General features: G+C 57.6%; 1 protein-coding gene across 3 annotated transcripts; it reads right to left on the reverse strand.

The window, feature by feature from the left end:
• Nucleotides 1-1272: 1272 nt before the first annotated feature.
• On the reverse strand, nucleotides 1273-22672 carry Ahnak2 (AHNAK nucleoprotein 2). Of its 3 annotated transcripts, none has more exons than XM_033766862.1 (5): nucleotides 22233-22327; nucleotides 21557-21707; nucleotides 21178-21314; nucleotides 14220-21092; nucleotides 1274-11453 (listed from the first exon to the last, which is right to left on the reverse strand). In XM_033766862.1, exons 1-5 carry the CDS (start codon nucleotides 22245-22247, stop codon nucleotides 1641-1643), a joined length of 16989 nt encoding a protein of 5662 aa, XP_033622753.1. In that variant the 5' UTR covers nucleotides 22248-22327; the 3' UTR covers nucleotides 1274-1640. The 3 variants fall into 3 exon arrangements, with proteins under 3 accessions (XP_033622752.1, XP_033622753.1, XP_033622754.1); XM_033766863.1 differs by having other exon boundaries at nucleotides 1274-11441; nucleotides 14208-21092; XM_033766861.1 differs by lacking the exon at nucleotides 22233-22327 and adding an exon at nucleotides 22600-22672 and having other exon boundaries at nucleotides 1273-21092.
• Between the last annotated feature and the right edge of the window lie 559 nt (nucleotides 22673-23231).

Raw genomic sequence — 23231 nt, forward strand, 5'->3', positions numbered from 1 at the left:
GCCAGGCTGAGGGCGGGTCTGGGGAGGTGGTCCTGGTTGGCATGGGCAGGACTCTGGGTTTATGGGTATTGTGTGGGCGCTGGTGTGGGGGTCCTGGGGCTGTGGGCAGGGCTATGGGTGGGACTAGATATGTGGGCGGGGCTTTGAGTTTGTGGGCGCTCTTGGGCTGGGCTGCATGGAGCTGTGGGTAGTTTTCATGAGTGGTGCAGAGCCGTGGGAGTGGCGCAGAGCCGTGGGGGTGGCCCAGGTATGTAGGGTTGGACCTGGTGTGAAGGGCTGTGCCAGGGCAGGCTGTGGCAGCACCCACTCGAGTACTAGAGGGTGGGTGCAGAAGGCATGAATTGAGTTACAAGAGAAGGGGGGGTGTTTCACAGGTGAGATGCAGCCCCACTGGGCACCAACAGAATGCACAGAGGACAGGTGTCACCTGACATAGGAGTATCCCACACCTCCCTGGTGGCCTTGATGGTGTGAGCTGTCCCAAGGAGAAGCCTGTGTGGCAGAGAACCGGAGAGTCCTCAGCACACCGCATGGAGGACTCACGCAGAGACCTGGGGCCTCCAAGGCCCCAGGGCACCCCGACATTCTAATACTACCGGCAGTGCCAGGATGACTCCACGTCAAGACAGGACAGAGGCCTGCCATGTGCCCCAGTGGCCCACACTCATGGTGGGCAGAGCCCTGGGCTCTCCCTTTCCAGAACTTTCCTCATCCTGACTTGGTAGCCCAGCCAGCCTCAGAGAAAGCTGTGGTGGCCCACAGTGGCATGAGGACAAACCCAGCTGGTGCTCTGGCATTCTCCAGCCTCCTCTGGGCCTTCTCAGGGCCATCTGGGGACCCAGCAGCTGTCCTTCTCAGAACAAGCAGCTCAGCCATGGGCCTGGAGGGTGTCCACAGGCAGCAGGGGCAATGTAGAGACCCCCAACCTCCCTGTAGCCCCGGTGGACTCACTTCCTGAAGCTGCCCAGGAGGCCACTGTGGCCTGGGCGTCTGTGGAACACAGCCCTAGACCTGGCCAGGGACCCAGCCAAGCTCCCAATCTCTGCTGCCCCTGCCCTGCACAAATCTTCCATCGGCACAGCCGCCCTGCTGCAGGAGGTGGGGTGTGTCTGTGTTCCCTGCCTGCTGTGACTTCTCCCACCAGTCCCTGGATACACAGTGAGAAGGGACAGCCACTCTGGGATGCACCCTGGACTCTGGCTTCTAGACTGATCCCTCAACAACCAGGACCAGGAGTGCAAGGGGAAGTGGGTACAGGGAGTTTGGGCCCCAGAACAGAAGAGCTCAGCAGCCTCTCCCCTGGGGTGCATTGCTTCCTTTATTGCCTCCAGGGGGCGCTGAGCCAGCTCCAGCCAGGCCAGGCTACAGGGTGTACACAGCTGGGTTCTGGGTTCAGGAATGAGCACCCTGGAGGAACAGCAGGATGCCAGGAGACATGTGGACACCAGGATCTTCCCTTTGAGGAGTCAGTGTGCCTTCTTTGCCTCCACAGCCTGGTGGGAGCTGGGCAATGTGAGGTGCTGAGGTTCTCGCCAAGCTCTGCTTCATTCACCTGTGAATCAAGGGTATCATGTGGGGCCGGGACAGGGTGCTCCATGCTGCAGCCTGGGTGCTGCCCTGACACTGCACCCGTCTGGCCTTCATTTGCTTGTTGGTCTGGGTGCAGATTCCTCATCAGCGGGAGTATCTGGCTCCAGCAGGATTAACTCTGTTCTTGCCAAGGACGCCACCATGTCTGTGGTGCCTGGGGCCCTCATGGCCGGCTGGCCCTCCTCCTCCTCCTCAGGTGAGAAGCTTTCCCTGGCATCAAAAAAAGTGACACTTTCTTCCTGGAGCTTCTGCTCGGCCAGGGCTGCCTCCTCCTCTTCCTCCTCTGTGCTTTTGGTCTTCTTGGTGGGCAAGGAGGAGAAGCCTAATTTGGGAAACCGGAACCAGCCCACCCTCTCCTGCCTCTTGGGTGGTTCCAGGTCTGGCTGAGGCCCCGGCTGGGTCAGGACAGGAACAGATCTTTGGGTGTCATCTCTGGAGTCAGCGATAGTTTCACTGACAGGGGAGAACCCGATGTTCGGAAGCCAGGACCACAACAGACCAGAAGGCTTTTTTCCTTCTGGCCTCCCTTTTGGAGCTTTGTCTTCGGCCACCAGCTGGGCCGAGGCCTCCACGCTATCCTCAGGCAGAAATTCTAGGATTTCTGCCGGCTCTTCATCAGGGTCAGAGCCGCTGCCTGCAGGTGGAGGCCTGGCGGGGTCGTCAGACCTGAGTGTCTGCAGCCCCGGGAGGCTGGTGCTGCCCGAGATCACCTCGAATGGCTCTGTGGCATCAGGGGTACTGTCTTCAGGGCAGGAGTCTGCTCTGGGTGCGGCAGACCCCTCCTGTGCCCCTGAGCCTGGAGCCTGAGCAGGAGGCCCTGGGGTCTTCAGCTTCAGCAGAGAAAATCCATAAGAAGGCATCTGTACAGGGGATGCAGGGATCTCCAATTCCCTCACTCTCTGTGTGGAAAAGGCCTCAGGAACCAGGCACTGTACTCGCTCTTGCATCACCGGGCTGCAAACCACAACCTCGAGACTCTTGGCCTGTGCTTCCTGGATGTGCACCTTCACTGTGGACACTGGGGAACCTTCCAAGGGGTGGCTGGGGCCCACAGGCTGCTCCCCAGGGTCCCCAGGGCCTGCCCTCAGGATACTGGAGCCCCAGAGCCCCAGTCCTGGGTCTGCACCCACCTCTTCTTGGCATATGTCCTTCACCACGGGGAAGAACATAGCCGTCTCTGCACCCGGGGCTGGGAAAGAGAATCTGGGCACCCTGAGCTTGGGGAATGTGACGGTGAGCACAGAGTCTTCCCAGAGCTGCCGTGTGTCCAGCACAGAGTCCTGGGATGGCACATCAGTGCTGGACACCCTCAGTGGCACAGGTCCTTCTGGCTGGCAGGTCTGCAGCTCTGCTCTGTCCTTCACCTTGCACCACTCTGCTGCAGGAGCCTGGGCTTCTGAAGGCCTCCCAATGGGCTTCTGACAGGGGAGGGAGCCTTCCACTGCACAAACCTGGCCCTTAGAGTGGGGCTGGTCCCCTCCAGACAGCTTCACGGAAGGAGGGTGCAGTTTCAAGGCCCAGCGGTCGCGATCACGCTTTAGAACATCTGCATAGGATGCAGTCCCAGGAGCTGTCACCGTGACTTCTGTGTCTACAGGCTGTAGGAACACACTGGCCTCCACTTCTGATCCAGGGACACAGAACACTGGGACACCAGTGGCTGCTGGTGCTTCTGCTGGTACAGCGGCCACAGGCAAGTGCACCTGAGCCACATCCTGTCCCTGGGCCTCGCCTTGCTCCTTAGATGACAGCCGCCTGAAGCCAGGAACACGGAGTCTGGGCATTCTGAACCATCGCTCCTGTGAATCGGCTGTGGGCTCCCCAGTAGTGGGGGCCTCCTCTGGGCTGTTCAGGGAGGGGACTCTGTCTGTGTGTCCTAAGGGTGCCTTCAGGGGGCCTTCTGTGGTGGGGGCTATCCCTTCCCCCTGGGGCTTTCTGGCTGAGCTGCCCCTGAGCCCAAGTCCTTTGCTGCCTCCTCCCATTGCCCAGTCACACCCAGGATCAACATCACACTGGCTTGCCCCCTGCTCTGCCGGAAAAGACCTGAGATCCATTTTCACAGAGCCCACACTGGAGGCAGGGGTCTGTGGTAGCTGGAGGGCCACATCCCTTGCTTCTTGGGGTCCTCCAGGAAAACCTGTGCTGCCTATGCTACCCTCACTACCACCCCTTTCTATGGCTCCACAGTCACCTGCAGCTGTACTGCTAGAAAGCACAGTGTCTTCGTCTTCCTGTGGCCTCAGGCCAGCTGAGCCTTTGGACGACTTTAGCTTGGGAAGGACCAATCTCCGCAGGGCAAAGCCAGCCTTCCTGGTGCTACCCAAGTCACTTGTCTTCTCTGCAGGCAGGGCCATGTGTGCCTCCACTTGGGCGTCCTGATCCCCAGGATGGGAGTCCTCATGATCCAGACCCAAGGCTAGGCTATCTGTGGGGTCTTCCAGGAGGCACATGCTGTCCCCCATGGGCCTGGCCTCCTTCTTTGGTGACCAGCTGAACAATGGCAACTTGAAGCGAGGAGTTTTGGAGGGACTTCCCCTCCCCTCCTGCTCAGCACCCCCTGCAGCAGCTCGTCCTGTAGAAGGGCCCAGGAGTTCTGGCACCACCAGGGACACAGGGACAGCTGTGGGTGATGGCTGGGATAATGGCAGCTGGGATACCTTTGCTGCAGGAGCAGAGCAGTCCTGCCTAGGCTCCTGGCTGAGGAGTGAGATAGGACCATGCTCTGTGGAGCCAGAGTCGTCCTCAGGAGCCACTGTGAGTGGCATAGAAACCACAAAGCGTGGTCTATGGAATGTAGGGAAAGTCACATGACTCTGAACCATAGGAGACAGAGGACCCTTGGGATAAGAGTGCTGGCTAGGGGGAATGGTGTGAGGACCCTGCTCAGTGGAGGGGAGCTGAATGATGACCTCAGGGGTCTTCATGTCACCCTCAACGGCTGGCAGGACCACGTCAGCCTCAAACTTGGGCATGGAAACCTCTAGCGAGGCCTCAAGGGTCTTGGTGGGGGCTGACATGCCAAAGGAGGGCATCTTGAACTGGGGCATCTTGAACTTGCTCTCTTTGGCCCGCACTTCACCCTCCAGCTTGCTGGCGGCAGCCTGGACATCCATCTCCACACTGGGCAGTGACTCCTCCAGCTCGGCAGTGCTCACTTCACCCTTGGATCCTTTCAAGTCCCTCCTGGGGACTTTGATGTCCACTTGTGGGCCCTTGAGGTCCACTTTGGGCATCTTGATGCTGGGCACGTGCACCTTGGGCAGCTGCCCTTTCAGGCCTGGATGCCCAGTGGGCAGCTCTGCCTCAGGCAGCTGCACACCCACCTGGCTGTCCTGCAGGTCCATGTTCATGGAGGGAAGCTGAATACCAACCTCAGGGGTCTTCACGTCACCCTCGATAGCGGGTATGTCCACGTCAGCCTCCAGCTTGGGTGAGAAGACCTCCAGGGAGGACTCGATGGTGTTGCCAGGTGCCAACATGCCAAAGGAGGGCATCTTGAACTTAGACATCTTCAACTTGCTGTCTTTTGCCTCTATCTCACCCTCCAGCCTGCCACTGGCAGCCTGGACATCCAACTCCGCACTGGCCAGTGACACCTCCAGCTCGGGTGTGCCCACCTCACCCTTGGGTCCTTTTAAGTCTACACTGGGGACTTTGATGTCCACTTGTGGGCCCTTGAGGTCCACTCTGGGCAACTTGATGCTGGGCATATGCACCTTGGGCAGGTGCCCTTTTAGGTCTGTGCCCTCGGTGGGCAGCTCTGCCTCAGGCAGCTTCACGCACAACTGGTTTGCCTGCAGGTCTACATTGACTGCAGGCAGCGAAACCCCGATATCTGTGGTCTTCATGTCACCCTGGATGGCAGGCAGGGCCATGTCAGCCTCCAGCTTGGGCGTGGACACTTCCAGTGAGGCCTCGAGGGTCTTGCTGGTTGCAGACAGGGTGAAGGAGGGCATCTTGAACTTGGGCATCTTGAACTTGCTCTCTTTGGCCTCCACTTCACCCTCCTCCAGCTTGCCGCTGGCAGCCTGGACGTCCACCTCTGCAGTGGACAGTGAGACCTCCAGCTTGTGTGTACCCACCTCACTCGTGGTGTCTTTCACGCCCCGTCTTGGGCCCTTGATGTCCATCTGCGGGCCCTTGAGGTCCACACTGGGCATCTTGATGCTAGGCATGTGCACCTTGGGCAGCTGCCCTTTCAGGCCTGGACCCCCCATGGACAGCTCTGCCTTGGGCATCTTCAAGCCCACCTGGCTGGCCTGCAGGTCCATGTCAGTGGAGGGCAGCTGAATGTTGACCTCAGGGGTCTTCACTTCACCCTGGATGGTGGGTAAGTGTACGTCTCCCTCAAGCTTGGGTGTGGAGACCTCCAAGGTGGACTCAAGGGACTTGCCAGGGGCCGACATGCCAAAGGAGGGTATCTTGAACTTAGGCATCTTGAAATTGCTGTCTTTGGCCCCCAAATCCTCCTCGGGCTTACCTCCTGAAGTCTGAACATCCACCTGAACACTGGGAAGTGACACATCCAACTCAGGAGCGCCAATATCACCCTTGGCTCCTTTCAAGTCCATGCTGGGGCCCTTGATGTCCACCTGTGGGCCCTTGAGGTGCACTTTGGGCATCTTGATTCTGGGCATGTGCACCTTGGGCAGCAGCCCTTTGAGGCCTGGATGCCCAATGGGCAGCTCTGCCTCGGGCAGCTTCACGCCTACCTGGCTGGCCTGCAGATCCATGTTGGTGGAGGGGAGCTGAATGCTGACCTCAGGGGTCTTCAAGTCATCCTTGATGGCGGGAAGGTCCATGTCAGCCTTCAGCTTGGGCAAGGATACCTCCAGGGAGGACTCGATGGTCTTTCTGGGTGTGGACATGCCAAAGGAAGGCATCTTGAATTTGGGCATCTTGAACTTGCTGTCTTTGGCCTCCACTTCACCTTCCAGCTTGTCACTGGTAGCCTCGACATCCACCTCCACAGTGGGCAGTGACACCTCTATCTCGGGAACTCCCACATCAACCTTGGGTCCACTCAAGTCCACTCTAGGGCCTTTGATGTTGACCTGTGGGCCCTTGAGGTGCACTTTGGGCATCTTCTCCTTGGGCAGGTGCCCTTTGAGGCCTGGATGCCCAGTAGGCAGCTCTGCTGCAGGCAACTTCATGCTCAGCTGGGCGGCCTGGAGGTCCATGTCATGGGAAGGCAGCTGAATGCTGACCTCAGGGGTCTTCGCATCACCCTGGATAGTTGGTAGGTCCATGTCGGCCTCCAGCTTGGGTGTGGATATGTCCAGCAAGGACTTGCTGGGTGCTGATACGCCAAAAGAGGGCATCGTGAACTTGGGCATCTTGAATTTGCTCTCTTTGGCCCCCAAATCCCCCTCAAGCTTGCTGCCTGCAGCCTGAACATCCACCTGCACGCTGGGCAGTGACATGTCCACCCCAGGAGCACCCACATCAACCTTGGCTCCTTTCAAGTCCATGCTGGGGCCCTTGATGTCCACCTGTGGGCCCTTGAGGTCCACTTGGGGAAACTTGATGCTAGGCATGTGCATCTTGGGCAGCTGCCCTTTCAGGCCTGGAACCCCCGTGGACAGCTCTGCCTTGGGCATCTTTACGCCCCCCTGGCTGGCCTGCAGGTCCATGTCGGTGTAGGGGAGCTGAATGCTGACCTCAGGGGTCTTCAGTTCACCCTGGATGACAGGTAGGTCCACGTCCTGCTCTAGCTTGGGTATGGAGATCTCCAAGGAGGACTCGAGGGTCTTGCCAGTAGTGGACATGGCAAAGGAGGGCATCTTGAACTTTGGCATCTTGAACTTGCTGTCTTTTGCCTTCAAATCCCCCTCAGGCTTACCTCCTGAGGTCTGAACATCCATCTGAACACTGGGCAGTGACATGTCGACCTCGGGAGTGCCCACCTCACCCTTGGCTCCTTTCATGTCCACTCTGGGGCCCTTGATGTCCAACTGTGGGCCCTTGAGGTCCACTTTAGGAATCTTCATGGTGGGTATCTGAACCTTGGGCAGGTGCCCTTTGAGGCCTGGATGCCTGGTGGGCAGCTCTGTCTTGGGCAGGTTCATGTCCACCTGGCCACTGTGCAGGTCTACGTCAGTGGAGGGGAGCTGAATACTGACTTCAGGGATCTTAACTTCACTCTGGATGGAGGGTAGAACCACGTGGGCCTCCAGCTTGGGTGTGGACACCTCCAGCGAGGCCTCGAGGGTCTTGCTGGGGGCTGACATGTCGAAGGAGGGCATCTTGAACTTGGGCATCTTGAACTTGCTGTCTTTGGCCTCCAAATCTCCCTCAAGTTTACTGCCTGAGGCCTGAACATCCATCTTCATGCTGGGCAGTGATATATCCACCTCGGGAGCTCTCATGTCACACTTGGCTCCTTTCAAGTCCATGCTGGGGCCCTTGATGTCCACCTGTGGGCCCTTGAGGTCCACTTTGGGCATCTTGATTTTGGGCATGTGCACCTTGGGCAGCTTCCCTTTGAGGCCTGGATGCCCAGTGGGCAGCTCTGCAGTGGGCAGCTTCACGCTCACCTGGCCACCCTGCAGGTCCATGTCAGTGGAGGGGAGCTGAATGCTGACCTCAGGGGTCTTCACTTCACCCTGGATGGCAGGTATGTACACGTCAGCTTCCAGCTTAGGCGAGGAGACCTCCAGGGAAGACTCGGTGGTCTTTCCAGGTGCAGACATGCCAAAGGACGGCATCTTGAACTGGGGCATCTTGAACTTGTATTTGGCCCCCAAATCTCCCTCAAGCTTGCTGCCTGTGGCCTGGATGTCCATGTGAATGCAGGGCAGTGACACATCCAACTCAGGAGCGCCCATATCACCTTTGGCTCCTTTCAAGTCCATGCTGGGGCCCTTGATGTCCACCTTTGGGCCCTTGAGGTCTACTTTGGGCATCTTGATGATAGGCATGTGCACCTTGCGCAGCTGCCCTTTCACACCAGGAGCCCCCATGGACAGCTCTGCCTCAGGCATCTTTATGTCCACCTGGCTGGCCTGCAGGTCCATGTCAGTGGAGGGCAGCTGAATGCTGACCTCAGGGATCTTAACTTCACCTTGGATGGTGGGTAGGTCTACTTCTGCCTCTAGCTTGGGTGTGGAGACCTCCAGGGAGGACTTGAGGGTCTTGCCGGTGGCAGACATGGCGAAGGAGGGCATCTTCAACTTGGGCATCTTGAAATTGCTGTCTTTGGCCCCCACATCTTCAGGCTTGCCTCCTGAGGCCTGAATATCCGCCTGAACGCTGAGCAGTGACACATCCAACTCAGCAGCTCTCACATCACCCTTGGCTCCTTTCAAGTCCACACTGGGGCCCTTGATGTCCACCTGTGGGCCCTTGAGGTCCACTTTACACATCTTGATGCTGGGCATCTCCTCCCTGGGCACGTGCTCTTTGAGGCCTGGATGCCCGGTGGGCAGCTCTGCCTCAGGAAGCTTCATGCCCACCTGGCCGGCCTGCAGGTTCTTGTCGGTGGAGGGGAGCTGAATGCTGACTTCACAAGTCTTCAAGTCACCCTCGATGGCAGGTAGGTCCACGTCAGCCTCCAGCTTGGGCAAGGAGACCTCCAGGGAGGACTCAATGGTCTTTCCGAGTGCAGACATGCCAAAGGAGGGCATCTTGAACTTGTTGTCTTGTGCCTCCAAATCGCCGACAAGGTTGCTGCCAGCAGACTGGATGTCCACCTCCACGTTGGGCAGTGACACCTCCAGCTCAGGAACTCTGAGGTCACCCTTCAGTCCTTTCAAGTTCACTCTGGGGCCTTTGATGTCGACCTGCAGGCCCTTGAGGTTCATTTTGGACATCTCCTCCTTGGGTAGGTTCCCTTTGAGGCCTGGATGCCCGGCGGGCAGTTCTGCCTCAGGCAGCTTCATGCCCACCTGAGAGGCCTGGGGGTCCATGTCATGGGAAGGCAGCTGAATGCTGACCTCAGGGGTCTTCATTTCACCCTGGATGGCGGGTACGTCCACGTCTGCCTCGAGCTTGGGTGTGGAGACCTCCAGTGAGGACTCGAGCATCTTGCCGGTCACTGACATGCCAAAGGATGGCATCTTGAACTTGGGAATCTTGAACTTGCTCTCTTTGGCCTCCACTTCACCTTCTAGCTTGACGCTGGCAGCCTGAATGTCCACCTCTGCGCTGGGCAGTGACACCTCCAGGTCAGGATCACCCACCTCACCCTTGGGTCCTTTCATCTCCACTCTGGGGCCCTTGACATCCACCTGTGGGCCCTTGAGGTCCACTTTGGGCATCTTGATGCTAGGCATGTGCACCTTGGGCAGCTGCGCTTTCAGGCCTGGACCCCCAATGGACAGATCTGCCTGGGGCATCTTTACACATCCCTGGCTGGCCTGCATGTCCATGTCGGTGGAGGGCAGCTCAATGCTGACTTCAGGGGTCTTCACATCACCCTGGATGGTGGGGAGGTCCAACTTGGCCTCCAGCTTGGGCGTGGACACTTCATGCGAGGCCTCAAGAGTCTTCTCAGTGGTGGACACCCCAAAGGACAGCATCTTGAACTTGGGCATCTTGAACTTGCTGTCTTTGGCCCCCAAATCCTCCTCAGGCTTACCTCCTGCAGCCTGAGCATCCATCTGAACACTTGGCAGTGACATGTCCACCTCGGGAGTGCCCACCTCACCCTTGGCTCCTTTCAATTCCACTCTGGGGTCCTTGATGTCCAACTGTGGGCCCTTGAGATCCACTTTAGGAATCTTCATGGTGGGTATCTGAACCTTGGGCAGGAGCCCTTTGAGGCCTGGATGCCCGGTGGGCAGCTGTGCCTCGGGCAGCTTCATGCCCACCTGGCCACTCTGCTGGTCTACGTCAGTGGAGGGGAGCTGAATGTTGACCTCAGGGGTCTTAAATTCACTCTGGATGGTGGGTAGGACCACGTCGGCCTCCAGCTTGGGCGTGGAAACTTCCAGCGAGGTCTCAAGGGACTTGCTGGGGGCCGATTGGCCAAAGGAGGGCATCTTGAACTTGGGCATCTTGAACCTGCTGTCTTTGGCCCCCAAAACTCCCTCAAGTTTACCTCCTGAGGCCTTAAAATCTACCTCAACACATGGCAGTGACACATCGATCTCGGGAGCTCTCACCTCACCCTTGGGTCTTTTCAAATCCACACTGGTGCCCTTGATGTCCACCTGTTGGCCCATGAGGTCCACTTGAGTCTTCTTGATGCTGGGCATCTGAACCTTGGACATCTGCCCTTTCAGATCTGGATGGCCAAGGGGCAGCTCTGCCTCAGGCAGCTTCACGCCCACTTGGCCTGCCTGCAGGTTCATGTTGGTGGAGGGGAGCTGAATGCTGACCTCAGGAGTCTTCACATCACTCTGGATGGTGGGTATGTCAACATCATTCTCCAGCTTGGACGAGAATACCTCCAGGGAGGACTCGATTGTATTTTTGGGAGCTGACATGCCAAAGGAGGGCATCTTGAACTTGGGCATGTTGAACATGCTCTCTTTGGCCTCCACTTCACCTTCTAGCTTGATGCCAGCAGCCTGGATGTCCACCCCTGTACTGAGCAGTGACACCTCCAGCTCAGGATAACCCACCTCACCCTTGAGTCCTCTCAACTCCACTCTGGGGCCCTTGATGTCCGCCTGTGGGCCCTTGAGGTCCACTTTGGGCATCTTGATGCTGGGCATGTGCACCTTGGGCAGCTGTCCTTTCAGGCCTGGACCCCCCATGGACAGCTCTGCCTTGGGCATCTTTACACCCCCTTGGCTGGCCCGCAGGTCCATGTTGGTGGAGGGCAGCTCAATGCTGACCTCAGGGGTCTTCACATCACCCTGGATGGCGGGTAGGTCCACGTTGGCCTCCAGCTTGGGCATGGACACTTCATGCAAGGCCTCGAGGGTCTTGTCGAGGGTCTTGTCAGTGGACATCCCAAAGGATGGCATCTTGAAATTGAGCATCTTGAACTTGCTGTCTTTGGCCCCCAAATCCTCCTCAGGCTTACCTCCTGAGGTCTGAACATCCATCTGAACACTTGGCAGTGACATGTCCACCTTGGAAGTGCCCATCTCACCCTTGGCTCCTTTCAATTCCACTCTGGGGCCCTTGATGTCCAACTGTGGGCCCTTGAGATCAACTTTAGGAATCTTCATGGTGGGTATCTGAACCTTGGGCAGGTGCCCTTTGAGGCCTGGATGCCAGGTGGGCAGCTGTGCCTTGGGCAGCTTCATGCCCACCTGGCCACTCTGCTGGTCTACGTCAGTGGAGGGGAGCTGAATGTTGACCTCAGGGGTCTTAACTTCACTCTGGATGGTGGGTAGGACCACGTCGGCCTCCAGCTTGGGCGTGGAAACTTCCAGTGAGGCCTCAAGAGACTTGCCGGGGGCTGATTGGCCAAAGGAGGGCATCTTGAACTTGGGCATCTTGAACCTGCTGTCTTTGGCCCCCAAATCTCCCTCAAGTTTACCGCCTGAGGCCTGAACATCTACCTCAATTCTTGCCAGTGACACATCTAACTCGGGAGCTCTCACCTCACCCTTGGGTCTTTTCAAATCCACACTGGTGCCCTTGATGTCAACTTCTGGGCCCTTGAGGTCCACATTAGTCATCTTGATGCTGGGCATCTGAACCTTGGACAGCTGCCCTTTCAGGTCTGGATGGCCAGGGGGCAGCTCTGCCTCAGTCAGCTTCACACCCACTTGGCCATCCTGCAGGTCCATGTTGGTGGAGGGGAGCTGAATGCTGACCTCAGGAGTCTTCCCGTCACCCTCGATGGTGGGTATGTCCATGTCATTCTCCAGTTTGGGCAAGGATAGGTCCAGGGAGGACTCAATGGCATTTTCAGGTGCTGACATGCCAAAGGAGGGCATCTTAAACTTGGGCATCTTGAACTTGCTGTCTTTTGCTTCAACTTCACCTTCCAGCTTGCCGCCGGCAGCCTCGATGACCACCTCCACAGTGGGCAGCGACACCTCCAGCTCAGGAATTCCCACGTCACCTGTCAGTCCTCTCAAGTCCAATCTGGGGCCTTTGATGTCGACCTTCGGGCCCTTGAGGTCCACTTTGGGCATTTCCTCCTTGGGAAGGTGCCCTTTGAGGCCTGGATGACCAGTGGACAGCTCTGCCTCAGGCAACTTCATGCTCACCTGAGTGGCCTGGAGGTCCATGTCATGGGAAGGCAGCTGAATGTGGATCTCAGGGTTCTTCACGTCACTCTGAATGGTGGGTAGGTCCACGTCGGCCTCCAACTTGGGTGTGGATACTTCCAGGGAGGACTCAAGGGACTTGCCAGGGGCCGATACACCGAAGGAGGGCATCTTGAACTTGGGCATCTTGAACTTGCTCTCTTTGGACCCCAAATCCCCCTCAAGTTTACCGCCTGAGGCCTGAACATCCACCTGAATGCTGGGCAGTGACACATCCACCTCGGGAGCACCCACATCACCCTTGGCTCCTTTCAAGTCCACTCTGGGGCCCTTGATGTCAACCTGTGGGCCCTTGAGGTCTACTTTAGGAATCTTCATGGTGGGTATCGGAACCTTGGGCAGTTGCCCTTTCAGGCCTGGATGCCTGGTGGACAGCTCTGACTCAGGCAGCTTCATGCCCACCTGGCTGTCCTGCAGGTCCATGTCTGTGGAGGGAAGCTGAATGCTGACCTCAGGGGTCTTTGCATCACCCTGGATGGTTGGTAGGTCCATGTCAGCCTCCAGGTTGGTTGTGGATACTTCCAGAGAGGACTCAAGGGACTTGCCGGGGACCGACATGCTGATGGAGGGCATCTTGTATTTGGGCATCTTGAACTTGCTCTCTTTGGCACCAAAATCACCCTCAAGCTTGCTGCCTGCTGCCTGAACATCCGCCTGAATGATTGGCAGTGACACGTCCACCTCAGGAGAGCCCACATCACCCTTGGCTCCTTTCAAGTCCAAGCTGGGGCTCTTGATGTCCACCTGTGGGCCCTTGAGTTCCACTTTGGGCATCTTGATGCTATGCATGTGCACCTTGAGCAGCTGCCCTTTGAGGTCTGGATGCCTGGTGGGCAGTTCTGCCATGGGCACCTTCACACAACCCTGGCTGGCCTGCAGGTCCATGTCGGTGGAGGGGAGCTGAATGCTGACTTCAGGGTTCTTCACTTCACCCTGGATGGAGGGTAGGTCCATGTCTGCCTCCAGCTTGAGTGTGGAGACCTCCAGCGAGGACTCAAGCATCTTGCCAGGCACCAAAACGCCAAAGGATGGCATTTTGAACTTCGGCATCTTCAACTTGCTCTCTTTGGCCTCCACTTCACCTTCTAGCTTGATGCCAGAAGCCTGGATGTCCACCTCTCCGCTGGGCAGTGACACCTCCAGGTCAGGATCACCCACCTCACCCTTGGGTCCTTTCATCTCCACCCTGGGGCCCTTGACATCCATCTGTGGGCCCTTGAGGTCCACTTTGGGCATCTTGATGCCGGGCACATGCACTTTGTGTAGCTGCCCTTTCAGGCCTGGACCCCCCATGGACAGCTCTGCCTCAGGCGTCTTTACACCCCCCTGGCTGGCCTGCAGGTCCATGTTGGTGGAGGGCAGCTCAAGGCTGACCTCAGGGGTCTTCACATCACCCTGGATGGCGGGTAGGTCCACGTTGGCCTCCAGCTTGGGCATGGACACTTCATGCAAGGCCTCGAGGGTCTTGTCAGTGGTGGACATCCCAAAGGACCGCATCTTGATCTTAGGCATCTTGAACTTGCTGTCTTTGCCCGCTAAATGCTCCTCAAGCCTACCTCCTGCAGCCTGAACATCCATCTGAACACAGGGCAGTGACACATCTACCTCGGGTGTGCCCACCTCACCCTTGGCTCCTTTCAATTCCACTCTGGGGCCCTTGATGTCCAACTGTGGGCCCTTGAGATCAACTTTAGGAATCTTCATGGTGGGTATCTGAACCTTGGGCAGGTGCCCTTTGAGGCCTGGATGCCTGGTAGAAGGCTGTGCCTCCGGCAGCTTCATGCCCACCTGGCCACTCTGCTGGTCTACGTCAGTGGAGGGGAGCTGAATGTTGACCTCAGGGGTCTTAAATTCACTCTGGATGGTGGGTAGGACCACGTCGGCCACCAGCTTAGGTGTGGAAACTTCCAGTGAGGCCTCAAGAGACTTGCTGGGGGCTGATTGGCCAAAGGAGGGCATCTTGAACTTGGGCATCTTGAACCTGCTGTCTTTGGCCCCCAAATCTCCCTCAAGTTTACCACCTGAGGCCTGAACATCTACCTCAATTCTTGCCAGTGACACGTCCATCTCAGAAGCTCTCACCTCACCCTTGGGTCTTTTCAAATCCACACTGGTGCCCTTGATGTCAACCTCTGGACCCTTGAGGTCCACTTTAGTCATCTTGATGCTGGGCATCTGAACCTTGGGCAGCTGCCCTTTCAGGTCTGGATGGCCAGGGGGTAGCTCTGCCTCAGGCAGCTTCACTCCAACTTGGCCGGCTTGCAGGTCCATGTTGGTGGAGGGGAACTGAATGCTGACCTCAGGAGTCTTCACATCACCCTCGATGGTGGGTATGTCCACATCATTCTCCAGCTTGGGCGAGGATACCTCCAGAGAGGACTCAATGGTATTTTCGGGTGCCGACATGCCAAAGAAGGACATCTTGAACTTGCTGTCTTCTGCCTCCACTTCACCTTCCAGCTTGCCGCCGGCAGACTCGATGTCCGCCTCCACAGTGGGCAGCAACACCTCCAGCTTGGGAACTCTCATGTCACCCTTGGGTCCTCTCAAATTCACTCTGGGGCCTTTGATGTCGACCTGTGGGCCCTTGAGGTCCACTTTGGGCATCGTCTCCTTGGGAAGGTGCCCTTTGAGGCCTGAATGCCCAATGGGCATCTCTGCCTCAGGCAACTTCATGCTCAGCTGGGTGGCCTGGAGGTCCATGTCATGGGAAGGCAGCTGAATGCTGACCTCAGGGGTCTTTGCATCACCCTGGATGGCGGGTAGGTCCACATCGGCCTCCAACTTGAGTGTGGATACTTCCAGCGAGGACTCAAGGGACTTGCTGGGTGCCAATACACCAAAGGAGGGTATCTTGAAATTGGGCATCTTGAACTTGCTCTCTTTGGACCCCAAATCACCCTCAAGTTTACTGCCTGAGGCCTGAACATCCACCTGAACGCTGGGCAGTGACATGTCCACCTCGGGAGCGCCCACATCACTGTTGGCTCCTTTCAAGTCCACGCTGGGGCCCTTGATGTCCACCTGTGGGCCCTTGAGGTCCACTTTAGGCATCTTGATTCTCAGCATGTGCACCTTGGGGAGCTGCCCTTTCAGGCCTGGATGCCCGGTGGGCAGTTCTGCCTCAGGCAGCTTCATGCCCACCTGGCTGTCCTGCACGTCCATGTTCATGGAGGGAAGCTGAATGCTGACCTCAGGGGTTTTTGCATCACCCTGGATGGTTGGTAAGTCCACGTCGGCCTCCAGTTTGGGTGTGGATACTTCCAGCAAGGACTCAAGGGACTTGCCAGGGGCCAACATACTGATGGAGGGCATCTTGAACTTGCTCTCTTTGGCCCCAAAATCCCCGTCAGGCTTGCTGCCTGCTGCCTGAACATCCACCTGAATGCTGGGCAGTGACACATCCACCTCAGGAGAGCCCACATCACCATTGGTTCCTTTCAAGTCCACTCTGGGGCTCTTGATGCCCACCTGTAGGCCCTTGAGGTCCACTTTGGACATCTTGATGCTAGGCATGTGCACATTGGGCAGCTGCCCTTTGAGGTCTGGATGCCTGGTGGGCAGTTCTGCCTTGGGCACCTTCACGCCCCCCTGGCTGGCCTGCAGGTCCATGTCGGTGGAGGGGAGCTGAATGCTGACCTCAGGGGTCTTCGCATCACTCTGGATGGCGGGTAGGTCCACATCTGCCTCCAGCTTGGGCATGGACACTTCATGTGAGGCCTCGAGAGTCTTGTCAGTGGTGGACACATCAAAGCATGGCATCTTGAACTTGGACATCTTGAACTTGCTGTCTTTGGCCTCCAAATGCTCCTCAGGCTTACCTCCTGCAGCCTGAACATCCATCTGAGCACTTGGCAGTGACATGTCCACCTCGGGAGTGCCCACCTCACCCTTGGCTCCTTTCAGTTCCACTCTGGTGCCCTTGATGTCCAACTGTGGGCCCTTGAGGTCCACTTTAGGAATCTTCATGGTGGGTATCTGAACCTTGGGAAGGTGCCCTTTGAGGCCTGAATGCCCAGTGGGCAGCTGAGCCTTGGGCAGCTTCATGCCCACCTGGCCACTCTGCTGGTCTACATCGGTGGAGGGGAGCTGAATGCTGACCTCAGGGGTCTTAACTTCACTCTGGATGATGGGTAGAACCATGTCGGCCTCCAGCTTGGGTGTGGACACTTCTAGCGAGGCCTCGAGGGACTTGCCGGGGGGTGATTGGCCAGAGTAGGGCATCTTGAACTTGGGCAACTTGAACTTGCTGTGTTTGGCCTCCACTTCACCTTCCAGCTTGCCACTGGCAGCCTGGATGTCCACCTCCAAGCAGGGCATTGACACCTCCAGCTCAGGAACGCCCACCTCATCCTTCGGTCCTTTCAAGTCTGCTCTTAGGCCTTTGATGTTCACCTGCAGTCCCTTGGGGTCCACTTTCAGCATCTCATCCTTGGGCAGGTGCCCTTTGAGGACTGGACCCCCCATGGACAGCTGTACCTCAGGTATCTTTACATCCACCTGGCTGGCCTGGAGGTCCATATTGGTGGAGGGCAGCTGAATGCTGACCTCAGGGGTCTTTATGTCACCCTGGATGGCGGGTAGTTCCACATCGGCCTCCAGACTGAGTGTGGAGACCTCCAGGGAGGCCTCACTTGGCTTGCTGGGCTCTGACAGGTCAAATGAGGGCATCTTGAACTTGGGCATCTTGAACTTGCTGTCTTTAGCCTCCACTTCACCCTGCAGCTTGCCGCCGGCAGCCTGGAGGTCCACCCCCGCGCTGGGCAGTGACACCTCCAGGTCAGGATCACCCACCTCACCCTTGGGTCCTTTCAACTCCACTCTGGGGCCCTTGATGTCCACCTGTGGGCCCTTGAGGTCCACTTTAGACATCTTGATGCTGGGCATGGGCACCTTGGGCAGCTGCCCTTTCAGGCCTGGACCCCCTGTGGACAGCTCTGCCTCGGGCATCTTTACACTCACCTGGCTGGCCTGCAAGCCCATGTCAGTGGAGGGTAGCTGAATGCTGACCTCAGTGGTCTTCACTTCACTCTGGATGGCAGGTAGGTCCACGTCATGCTCTAGCTTGGGTTTGGAGACCTCCAGGGAGGACTTGAGGATCTTGTCGGTGGCAGACATGGTGAAGGAGGGCATCTTGAACTTTGGCATCTTGAACTTGCTCTCTTTGGCCCCAAAATCTTCAGGCTTGCCTCCTGAGGCCTGAATATCCGTCTGAATGCTGAGCAGTGACAAATCCACCTCGGGAGCGCCCACCTCACCCTTGGCTCCTTTCAAGTCCACTCTGGGGCCCTTGATGTCCACCTGCGGGCCCTTGAGGTCCACTTTAGGAATCTTCATGGTGAGTATCTGAACCTTGGGCAGGTGCCCTTTGAGGCCTGGATGCCCTGTGCACAGCTCTGCCTTGGGCAGCTTCACACCCACCTGACCACGGTGCAGATCTACGTTGGTGGAGGGGAGCTGAATGCCGACTTCAGGGGTCTCAACCTCACCCTCGATGGCAGGCAGGTCCACGTCAGCCTCCGGCTTGGGCTTGGATACTTCCAGTGAGGCCTCGAGGGTCTTGCCAGGGGCTGACATGCCGAAGGAGGGCATCTTGAACTTGGGCATCTTGAACTTGCTCTCTTTGGCCCCCAAATTCCCCTCAAATTTACCGCCTGCAGGCTGAACATCCACCTGCATGCTGGGCAGTGACACGTCCACCTCGGGAGCTCTCACCTCACCCGTGGCTCCTTTCAAGTCCATGCTGGGGCCCTTGATGTCCACCTGTGGGCCCTTGAGGTCCACTTTGGGCATCTTGATGCTGGGCATGTGCACCTTGTGCAGCTGCCCTTTCAGGCCTGGAACCCCCATGGACAGCTCTGCCTCGGGCATCTTTACACCCCCCTGGCTGGCCTGCAGGTCCATGTCGGTGGAGGGCAGCTGAATGCTGACCTCAGGGGTCTTCACTTCACCCTGGATGGCGAGTTGGTCCACATTGGCCTCCAGCTTGGGGGTGGGTGCTTCATGCAAGGCCTTGAGAGTCTTGTCAGTGGTGGACACCCCAAAGGATGGCATCTTGAACTTGCTGTCTTCGGCCTCCACTTCACCCTGCAGCTTTTTGCTGGAAGCCTGGACAACCACCTCCAAGTTGGGTGGTGCCACCTCCACCTCGGAATCACCCACCTCACCCTTGGGTCCTTTCATGTCCACTCTGTGGCCCTTGATGTCCATCTGGGGTCCCTTGAGGTCTACTTTTGGCATCTCAATGCTGGGCATGTGCACCTTGTGCAGGTGCCCTTTGAGGTCTGGATGCCTGGTGGACAGCTCTGCTTTGGGCACCTTCACACCACCCTGGCTGGCCTGCAGGTCTGTATCAGTGGAAGGCAGCTGAATGCTGACCTCAGGGGTCTTCACTTCACCCTGGATGGTGGGTAGGTCCATGTCTGCCTCCAGCTTGGGTGTGGAGACCTCCAGCGAGGACTCGAGCATCTTGCCAGTTGCTGACATGCCAAAGGACGGCATCTTGAACTTGGGAATCTTGAACTTGCTCTCTTTGGCCTCCACTTCACCTTCTAGCTTGCCACCGGCAGCCTGGATGTCCACTTCCTCACTGGGCAGTGACACCTCCAGCTCAGGATCACCCACCTTGCCCTTGGGTCCTTTCAACTCCACTCTGGGACCCTTGATGTTCACCTGTGGGCTTTTGAGGTCCACTTTGGGCATCTTGATGCTACCTATCTGCACCTTGGGCACCTGCCCTTTCAGGCCTCCACCCCTGGTGGTTAGCTCGTCCTCGGGAAGCTTCATTTCCACCTGGCTGGCCTGCAGGTCCACTTCAGGGCAGGGCAGCTGAGCACTGACCTCAGGCATTTTTAGTTCACTTTGGATGGTGGGCAGAATCACGTCAGTCTCTAATTTGGGAGTGGACACCTCCAGGGAAGCCTTAGTTGACTTTGCAGAGGTCGATATGCCAAAGGAGGGCATTTTGAACTTGGGCATCTTAAACTTGCTGTCTTTGGCTGCCTCTACGCTCTCCAGTTTGCCGCCAGCAGCCTGGGCGTCCACCTCCATGCTGGCCAGTGACACCTGGGATGTGCCCACCTCATGCTTCGAGCCTTTCATCTCCGGTGTGACACCCTTGATGTCCACCTCGAGTCCCTGCAAGTCCACCCTTCTACTCTTGCTTGTCTCCTCTTTTTCTCTGTATGTTATTTTTTGTTTTTGTTTTCCTGTAGTGTCCTTTCTTCTCTCTGTTGTTCCTTCCTTTTTTTCTGACCACCCAAATTCTGGGCTTTTTGTCATTGGTAATTTAGTCTTTTCTTTCCCCCATTCTTTCTGTGTCTCTTCACCTTCGTCTCTCTGTTTTCCCCTCAGTTTTGAGATCTCATGTTTTTCTTCTCCTGGTACTGTTTGTTGTTGTGCTTGCTGTCCATTAGTTTCTGCTTCTTTCTCTGCCTTGTGTCCATCCTGGGCTGTAAATGTCACTGGCCTGGTCTGCTGCAGTCCTCCAATCTTTTCTCCAATCTCTTCTCCAATCTCCTGTACTTTTTCCCCAGGAAATGTAAACTTGGGGATCTTTAGTTCGTGTATTCGGACCTGGATTTCTTGGGATTTTTCCTGTGTCCCTGCTGTGACTGTTGTGTCTTGGGGAGACATAGTCATGAATCCATTTTCTAGGCTTTCCTCCCATTCTTGGTCCTTGCTCCCTCCTGGGGCTGGCAGGGCTCTGGCTTTTATGTATGTGGTTATCTCCTCTCTGGCTTTCAGCTGCTTCATCTTCCTTTGTGGCCTGGCTGTGTCTTGTTCCCCTTTTCCAGTGAAGCTGAGCTCCGTGGCCTGCTGCGTGGTCAACGCTTGCCTGGCCTCTTGCATCCGTACCTTCTCCTGGCTCCTGCCACTCGGTGTAGTCCCTGTGTCCTCTGGCTTCTCCTCCAGCATGCTGCCTGTTTCCAGTCCACCAAGTGCCTCTCGGTCCAGGTACCCTGTGGCAGTCCGCTCCGGCCTGGAGCCCATCTTGAACCTCAGGTTCAGAAACCTTCTCCTCCTCCTCTGACCACCTGTCCCTGCCTTCTGCTCCCAGTCCTCAGCTGGGAACTGGAACTCTGTGTCTGTGCTGGTGGGGGACACTTCCCGTGCACCCCCACGCTCATAGGCCTCAGAGGAGCTATGTGAGCGCCGGGGCCCTGGCCCCTGCTTGCCCTTCATGCCTTGGAACTTGGGCCAGGAGAGCCTCTCCCGGGGCCTCCTGCCTCGGGCCTCCCTGGGCTTGGCAATGAGCCTTTCCCGGTCTCCATCCTCCTCCAGGGCCTTTGTGGGTATCTCTGCACACCGTTCTGCAGCCTCTTTGTCCTGCAACATGGGGAGAGAAGACCTGTTGGGACCATGGGCACGGGGAGAGGCAGCCTGAGCAGGGCCCCTCTCTATACAGCCTCACCTGCTGGTCCTTGGCAGCATGGAGTTGCCGTTTGATCTGGAACTGCACCTTGTATGGCTCTGAGTACTGCAGGATCTTGAGTGCATCTTCATACTTAATGTCATCAAAGAATATGGTGGCACTGAGCAGCTGGTCACCTGGAGGGAGAATGGGAGCCCCAGCTCAGTCCCCTCTCCCCAGGTCGGAAGCATCAGGGCCCCTGCACCTGAGGCAAGAAAGCCCGGCCGCAGTGGGTAGCCTGTGCCCGAGGAGGCCGCAGTGGGTAGCCTGTGCCCGAGGAGCTAGGTGGAGAGGTGGTGCCCCCAGGCTCCAGGTGCCCTATCATTCCCTCCCATTCCACTGCCAAGGGTGAAGACCCAGGGATCGGGCAGCCAGACACCTTCTCTCAGGCTAAAGAGCTTGGCCGCAGAGGAGTCCTTCAGCACTTGCTTGACAAAGATCCCCTGGTCTCCACCACCTGTGACGCTGTAGCCGCTGGCTCCCGCCTCCACCTCCGTCTTGAACATCACCTCCATCGCCTCCTGCACAGACTGGGGCAGAAGTACACCAGGGCCATGGTGAGCATGTGCTGTCTCTGTGGGCATCCCTGATGGGGCAGTGGCCTCCAAGGACAGGGACAGCACTATCCTCCTGTCACCCTTCGCAGAAGTGGGAACACAGGCCAGGGGGCCCAGGCTGGAGGAGGACAGCTGCAGGCAGGTGCAGGTGGGACCTGCCTCTTCTTGTCCCTTCCCACCTTTGGGGGCCCAGGAACAGCCCATCTCTGGCCGCCAGCACAGCCAAAGACTCCTTCATCACAGGGCACTGGTCCCAAGCCAAAAAGGGACAAAAGCACAAAGGGAAGCACCTGGCCCTAGAGGCAGTGAGCCCAAACTGGGCACTACAGAGCTTGGCACCTTCCTGCCCCTTAGCCTGGGCATTGGTAGGACAGCTGAGGTCTGTGACCCCAGACCCCAGGAAGGGTCTGCCCCCCAGTGGAAGGCAGCTCCCTGAATCCTACACCTCCTCAGCCTCCTTCTCCTCTTGCCCCTCACCACCCCTCCCAGCACACCTACCTCTGGGTGACTCATGGTGGAGAAGGTCTGTGCATCCCCTGAACCCCGCTTCCACCAAGATGTCCGTCTCCCTGAGGACCCTCGCCTGCTGGGGGTGTCTTTCTGCAGCCACAGAGGTTGGGAGTTACCTCACCCTGCCCAGGGCAGAGTTGCCACCCTGAATGGCATGGGGTTGCCCCTGCCACACCCCCTCCCCGAGCAAGTAGAGGAGGCCTACAGGGGTGTACACACAGCACTGTGCCAGGTACCCCACACTATGCCACATGGGACTGGGTCGCCAAGCAGAAGGATGGACGCTCATGACACCAAGCAGCAGAGAGGGCACTGGGAGGCACACAGTTCTCCAGCACTCCAGCTCAGGGCTCACCTGCACTCTGAAGCCTGCACCCTCTGCTGGACACTCGTAGACTGGGGAGGAGCCCTGGGGCCGGGGCCGGATGACCTCCCCCGATGGCCTCTCCGTCACCTGTTGGGAGGAGAGAACCAGTCATCTGCAGCCCCCAAGGTGCTGCCATTTCCGCAGGGAGAATGGGCAGGCATCTGAGGAGGGGTCACGTACAGAGGTGTCCTCTTCAGTCTCTGCATCTGGCTCTTCTGGCTGCAGCTGGCTGCCGGACACTGCAGGAAGAGAGGCGCTGATGAGTGGAGATGGCAGGTGGGGACATCAGAGGACTGGGGCTGTACAGACCTGCAGGACTGAGCTGGCACAGGGCTGAGCTGCTGGGCAGGGGAAGCTGGGTCAGCCTGGTGGCTGGGGTTGGGGCTGGGAGCTCAGACAGGCACAAACTGCGCAGATTAAGTCTCAGGGGTTACTGAACCGACACACAAACAACCACACCCAGGTGTGAAGTGAGAACTCAGAGTTGCTGCAGTGAATCGCTGCTGTCGCCCAGCACTCAATGACAAATCCCAAGACACAGAGAAACCAGACAGTCTGGTCCATACCAGGAGCAAGGAGCTAACAGAAACTGTCTGAAGACGCAGAAGTTGGGTATAACA

The sequence above is a fragment of the Fukomys damarensis genome, unplaced genomic scaffold, assembly GCF_012274545.1.
Source record: "Fukomys damarensis isolate Sample0158 unplaced genomic scaffold, DMR_v1.0_HiC HiC_scaffold_21, whole genome shotgun sequence".
Taxonomy (NCBI): Eukaryota; Metazoa; Chordata; class Mammalia; order Rodentia; family Bathyergidae; genus Fukomys; species Fukomys damarensis.